At 46.6% G+C, this 6,367-nt stretch overlaps 3 protein-coding genes across 3 annotated transcripts; 2 read left to right on the forward strand and 1 right to left on the reverse strand.

Moving 5' to 3' along the window:
• Window positions 1–534: 534 nt before the first annotated feature.
• V8C40DRAFT_246959 (uncharacterized protein) lies at window positions 535–1,946 on the reverse strand. The gene is made up of 2 exons (XM_083216218.1): window positions 1,618–1,946; window positions 535–1,561 (listed from the first exon to the last, which is right to left on the reverse strand). Exon 2 carries the CDS (start codon window positions 1,518–1,520, stop codon window positions 618–620), a length of 903 nt encoding a protein of 300 aa, XP_083072652.1. The 5' UTR covers window positions 1,521–1,561; window positions 1,618–1,946; the 3' UTR covers window positions 535–617.
• A 459-nt stretch (window positions 1,947–2,405) lies between these two features.
• V8C40DRAFT_279811 (uncharacterized protein) lies at window positions 2,406–4,153 on the forward strand (the record flags this gene model as incomplete). The annotated part of the gene is made up of 3 exons (XM_083221290.1): window positions 2,406–2,515; window positions 3,113–3,437; window positions 3,564–4,153. The coding sequence occupies 3 exons, from the start codon at window positions 2,406–2,408 to the stop codon at window positions 3,993–3,995; spliced, it is 867 nt and encodes a 288-aa protein (XP_083072653.1). The 3' UTR covers window positions 3,996–4,153.
• A 162-nt stretch (window positions 4,154–4,315) lies between these two features.
• On the forward strand, window positions 4,316–6,261 carry V8C40DRAFT_246960 (F-box protein). Its single transcript, XM_083216220.1, has one exon. It carries the CDS (start codon window positions 4,464–4,466, stop codon window positions 6,195–6,197), a length of 1,734 nt encoding a protein of 577 aa, XP_083072654.1. The 5' UTR covers window positions 4,316–4,463; the 3' UTR covers window positions 6,198–6,261.
• Window positions 6,262–6,367: the final 106 nt, after the last annotated feature.

Genomic DNA, 6,367 nt, shown 5'->3' on the forward strand with positions numbered 1-6,367 from the left:
GCATCTCGCCACTGAAATATGTTGGCTTCCGTGTTGGGGTTCAAGAGCAGTTTGAAATAGAGGAAGAGTGCGAGATAGATTGCAATTAACCAGCTAACAAAGGACAGCTACATAGGCAATCTATGACTGATTTACTCATGTGCGGTTGACTACATACTTCACCGCCACTGCATGTTACCGCACGAGTAAATGAAGGTCGAAGGTTCCAGAGTCCATCTCCAACCAGAGCATGGTTTTCAGAGCTTTCCTCTGGGCATAAATTCAAGTAACCATCGCATATTCAAGCCTCACTCAACCATAGCTTTTACAACCTTACATAGTCGTCTTGAAATTACTTTGTTCTCAAACCTCCAACTCACACCAGACAACTCTCTACGAACCATGGCCGCTGATCAGATCGTCCCGCTTGTTGATAATTGCGTTTTTCGAACGGCATTTCGAACGGATGGAAGCTACTACACGTACAAGGCGTGGGATTGTCATCGAACTACATGCAGATATTCGAGGAGCTACGTACCGCCACGGCGATGAATGTGAGTTATAAGCTCGTCCTTGATTGACAGCCTCTAACTATGTATAGGTGCCGAGAACTCTTAGCTATAGAGTTCATAGAAGACTCACATGTTAACATGTGTTTTACGGGTCTCCTCTAAGTAGTTCTGGATCTTAGGTAGCGCGTCAATATCATTTTTGCGCTCAGCGAACTCGGTGTCACATGCACTCCACCCGATTGTCCCAGCTTTGAGACCCAGTTTTGCTCCTTCCCGTTGACACGAGTCCAGGTCAATAATGACCGGTGTATCTCCATCCATCATAATGTTCGACGGATTCAAATCATTATGAATAAATCCCAACCCGTGTAGATGCCGTACTCCATTCTCAATGCCCTGTAGACAACGTTGTATGTCCAATGAGTTTGAGCTTGCTGCTGCTTCGAACAGGTTCATAGGATACTTAACGAAGCATAGCCCAGTAAGGCGCCCGTCTTTGATGATGCAGCCAAGGAACCGAGCGATATTTGGATGAGGAGACTTGTTTAGAATCTCCCATATGGTTGCCTCATGCAGAAGTTGAGCGCCAGGGTTGAGAGATGCCTCTGTATCGCCATATTCGATCAACCTTGGCTGCTTTATGTAACAGTCGAGAGGCAAAGGTCTAGGCGCTTCGGTTAACTTGAGGTCAACCTTGGGCCAGATTATATCCTGGGGGATTTCGTGAAGGTCTGAAGGTGGGAAATCAACCGTAGAGCCAAAAGAAAGGCGACGCTGAGATATACAGTAGAAAAATTGGTCGCCTTGTCGGAGGATGGCTTTGGTGTGGGAAAACTCCAGATCTCCATCTTTCTCAGAGAATGCCTCGGCTTGGTCATAAACTTCCATGTTGCAATGTGTTCTCGAATCTTCGACACGGTCACTTAACTGTCCTGTGTCTAGAGTGTCCGAACCAGCGACTCCAAGTGTTGCATTAGCAGCGTTATAATGGCCCTGGGTCATCTGGCCTGGTCGAAAAGGTTGATCCATTCACCGAAAGGGTAGCTACGATCAAGAGTAGTGTTCGATATCTATTGCTGGTTAAGTTTCAAGTGTTGGCTTGCTGGGTAGGCTGCAAAGTTCTTACCAAGTACCAAAAGTCGCAAGCTGCTGAGATCTTGCGAATGGTGGTAATGAGGAAAAGCTTGTTGCTCTCGGGTTTTGTGCTTCTCCTTCACACAGAGGCGGGCAAGCATGGCAGAATCCAAGTCTTCTCGGTATGAAACTGTGGCGGGAGATTGCAGGTACCTAGTATATTCTAAGGTCAGAGTGAGCCACAAGTCACAAGTCACAAGCCGCCCAGTGCCCCTCCGCGTGACACTCCAAACCTACATGTACCTTATAGGTAGATACTCGTATTGTAGCATAACCACATCAAGGCCTCGCGGTCCTCTGGAAACGCAAACGTCCTGAGAGACTTACGGTGGGGACCTTTGTTGTTATAAAATACTACTATAATAACCTTAATCTTTTCAAGAAATTCTTATTTCCTTACTTAGCCTAAGTTCTGACACCAGCAAGGTACTAAAATGGCAAAATTCCACATCCTGTATAAAGGCCCGTGGACGCTAAATACAACAGCGCGAAAAACTACCCGACATGTAAACATGCAGCAGCTGCTAACCTAGGACGCGAAGAGCGAAAGGAGGCTACCTACATGTATGCTAGTGTACCGAGGTATTGGATGTCACATGCAGCGAGAATCGTCAAGTCTTCACCCCCCCCCCCCCCCCCCCTTCGATAGAAACTAGTATATACACTATGTGCCAGTACTCTCATCTAAGTTGGCCACATTAGACAAGGTGGATGACAGACAAACTTCCAGCCATCGCAGTGTGCATTCGTAGTGATGTGTCAGGTGCCTTCAAACCCGATATGCTTATATTATATATCTTTCGCGAAGATCATGTTTCCAGCTTCGTACTCTTCTGCCGAATCCTGTTAACAAATGGTATAGATCCAGCTTTGTTGCTCATTCCTCCAAAGTAAGTCTCATGTGTCCCGCTCTGGTGATATAGTCATTATTACTAGTAGGTATGCAAAACAGCCCTTAGTTGTGAAAGCCTATTAACGCACCCTAGTCCCCCCCCCCTCTCTACTCTTTCTACAAGTATTGTGTGAGTATGCCTAAGAAGCCACTTTGGGATTAGCTATACTACCTGAGCCTTACAATTTTACTCTCCACATTTTTTCTTGCTAACATCATCCCACAAGGGCTTCCAGTACAAAGTATGTTGAAGAGGCAGAATTATAACACCAAGAAAGGTTTCAGATATATATATATCGACATTACTTCAAATACTAGCAGTAATCAAATACAACAAAAAAGTCAAACCACCTCGCATCAGAAATTATAAAGAGCTTAAGCCCCGATCAATCCTACCTCTTTCCAAAATACTTACGCCTACCAAAGAATAAGAAAAATCAAGAAAAAGCGAAGGAGATTCTGCCATGAAAATCAGTGACTTTCTTTTCCGCCTCTCATGACGCAGATCCAAGACTCGGCCTCAGACTCACAGCTATATCCTTCAACTGCCGATCGAATTACTGATAGAGATATTTGCTTTTCTTCCTCCTTATAGCCAACTGCTCGTCTACCAGACCTGTCGGCCCCTCTGCGCAATCATTCATCGATATTTTCTTGCTGGGAAGGGAGACATCTTGGTTATACTAAACGGTAGATTAAACTATCTTACTCACCTTACCAGGTCTCTGCCTGATCGATGGGTGTGTTCCACATGCTTCAAACTCCACCAAACTTATAGCTGGGACGCACCAGCATCTCGCCTATTAAATTATCCCAAGTGTGGGGATGGAGAGATGTATGTTTTAGGAGAACATACGGAAGCAAAGATTTTCTTCAATGAAGAGTTTTCTCCAGCGCATAGATGTCGAACTTACGCTCAAGTATACTCGATTGAACAGCCAAAAAAGGCCGCACATCAGAAACACCTTTAAACACTTCTCACGCCGCGTCACTTCGAGGGCCGACGTGGTAACATCATCGTCATAGTTGACGGCATCCTCGAACAGCGCTCATTCTACCCCAAGGTTGTGGATGGTAGATATTTACTACTTACCGTCCATACTTATCTTGGCGTTGGCGCGATGGTATCACGTCAGTCCGTAAACTATTTAAAAATTTGCTCTCATTTAATTTCCTTGGATGGAATCATCCACGAGAATGAACTGAAATTAAAATTTGCGATGATTATTTACGCGGCTTTCTCAGCACCACCAGACACTCGAATTCTTTTCCCCTGTCTTGCTTGTGGGACAGACCTCTCTATACGAGCCTCAAAAGAGCGTCTGGTTATATGTTTGTGGCATGACTTGGGGCCAGAAGGCACGGTATATGATCCGGATTGGGGGGCAATTGTGCGTCAGTGTACAACCACCCATCACCGGATTGGAAGCATTCGAGAGCTATATGGTCAACATGAGCACAATGACGAAATTTGCTAGATAGTTTCAAAAAATAGTTTCTTTTCTCCCGATATCTTTATTTCCGAATAGCCCAAGTAATGCAAAAGAGGTTGCTACTTAAGCAGGTACAGGTACTCGAGGAGAGTAACAGAGCAAAAAGGTTGTTTACTCAAGCAGCAAAACAGGTTGCGAATTCGATGCAGAGTTTGGTTGCAAAGTGGCTGCGGCAGAAATCGACTGTAAATATATAGATAAAAAAGCAACATGCTCTATGAAGACAGTTACCCTGCTGGATATGCCCACCTCTAATAAAAACTCGATCCACACTGTTGTGACACAAAAGTCGTGGTAACCAACAGCATTCATTCACCGTGTCCTGCCGTTGCGTGGCGCTGGGGCGTTGCCGCCACGTTTCATTTCCAATTTCTTCCAATTCTCTCCTTGTTTAAATCGAAGAGTTCTTCCTTGGGATGCGCTGAGAATTGAGAGCGCGCAAAGTCAACAGCCATGGATGAAGATTCACCAAAACAGAGCCCGAGGGCTAATTCACATGGCACACGGGGCACAGTGCCAGAAACTGCTCAGCCGATTCATTCGACCAATGCCCAGCAGCCCAAACCAGACCTCAGGCTGTCCTCTCAATCGCATTCCCTGCTGACAGAACTTCCCCGTGAGCTTCTGGGCAACATCGTGAGCCGGCTTGAGAACAGCGATATCAAGAACCTCCGTCTCTCTTGCCGGCTTCTTGCTAGTACATCGGCCTTGCGCATCAATCGTGTTTTCCTTTCTGCGAACCCGCTCAACGTCAAAATTTTCCGCGCAATTGCCGACCATGAGGAATATCGCCACGGCGTTACTGAAATTGTCTACGACGATGCCCGGCTCCCGCGATCTGCTTTTGAGGCTCAAGCGACACGGCGGCCCGAAATGTTGATCACAGGCCCTCCTCCTGACCCTCTCACTCCGTGGGAGGCGGAATTTCAGTCAACAGCTCAGGAAGCAGATGAAGAGTGGTTTCAAAGTGCGCGAAAAGCGAACCTATGGGAAATCGGCGCTCATAAAAGCCACACTAAAGGCCAATGGGATAGTCTTACAAGAGAAAAACAGGCAGAGAGCGAGATGTCATACCCAGCATCGTGGGCATACTATCAGAATCTGGTCCGCCAACAGGACGAGGTTATTGCAAGCGGTGCTGATAAAGAAGCTTTTATATATGGCCTCCGACAGTTCCCCTCATTACGGACTGTCACCGTCACGCCTGCCGCCCATGGGATGTTGTTTAGCCCTCTCTATAAGACGCCAATGATTCGAGCCTTTCCATTTGGCTTCAACTACCCTCTTCCCCGCGGTTGGCCCGCGCGTCGTGAGCCAGAGTCTCCTTTGGATGCCGCACCATGGGTGGACGAGGAGCGCGAGGCTTGGGCTAGGCAGGTCAGAGAAAATTGGCGTGGTTTTCTGTTTGTTGCTTGTGCTCTCGCACAAGAGCGGCAGCACCACCATGTCTCCGAGTTTCTCATTGACTCCAATCAACTTCAAACTGGGATTAGCTGCCGCTTGTTTGAGCAACCTTGCGAAGCGTTCATAGATGTGGTATCGATCCTTGAGCTTCCTGGCCTGCGACGCTTTCATCTCTCTCTTAACGTTGAGGGGCAGTATCTCTACAACTGGCAAGCTTTCCGAAGCGGGCTCTTGAAAGATACACTTTCTAAAGCTGTGGATTTGGAGCAATTTGCTCTAGCAACTGACATGGATATGGAGGATCCGGATGAAGAAGAACCTCCCTCATTGGAGGACATTATCCCAATTAACTCTTGGCCAAAGCTTCAGCATCTCAAATTGTGGAATTTTCATGTCAAAAAATCCGAATTGCTCTTATTTTTAGCCCAGCTTCCACAAACGCTAAAGTTACTTGAGCTCGGCGTTCTGTTTTTTTACGATGGTGCGAGATATCTTGATCTGCTACAAGATATGCGCGACACCCTAGGTTGGCAAGAACGGCAAATTCGACCCAGTGTCAAAGTTGCTCTTCCTCGTAGAGGTTACTACAGGGATGGACAGGCTATTGAGCTCAATAAGGAAATCGACGAGTTCTTGTATAATGGTGGTAACAATCCCTTTGCCGGAAAACCTACCCGTTCTGGAGTTCCTCGTGGTGTGGGCGTTATACGTGACGCATTTCTTGCGGACTTTGAGCAACCTTGGGATCTTCCACGGTGGCAATCTTCTGCTCAATCTCGCTAGTCGCTTGGCAAGACACCATGCAAAGATAGCTAATATCTTATAAAGTTGTTCAGCATGAATAGGTTGGGGGGGGGGGGGGGGGGGAGCAATTGGCGAATGAAATAGACCGACAACAATATATTAAATATAAAAACAAAAAACAGTGGTATGTGTAATCCAACGGGTAAGGT

Source organism: Trichoderma camerunense, assembly GCF_050948025.1.
Source record: "Trichoderma camerunense strain CBS 138272 chromosome Unknown V8C40scaffold_10, whole genome shotgun sequence".
NCBI classification, from domain to species: Eukaryota; Fungi; Ascomycota; class Sordariomycetes; order Hypocreales; family Hypocreaceae; genus Trichoderma; species Trichoderma camerunense.

Bases quoted from the DNA above. Each gene is read 5' to 3' on its own strand.
- V8C40DRAFT_246959 (XM_083216218.1), bottom strand. From the start codon at position 1,520: ATGGATCAACCTTTTCGACCAGGCCAGATGACCCAGGGCCATTATAAC.
- V8C40DRAFT_246960 (XM_083216220.1), top strand. From the start codon at position 4,464: ATGGATGAAGATTCACCAAAACAGAGCCCGAGGGCTAATTCACATGGC.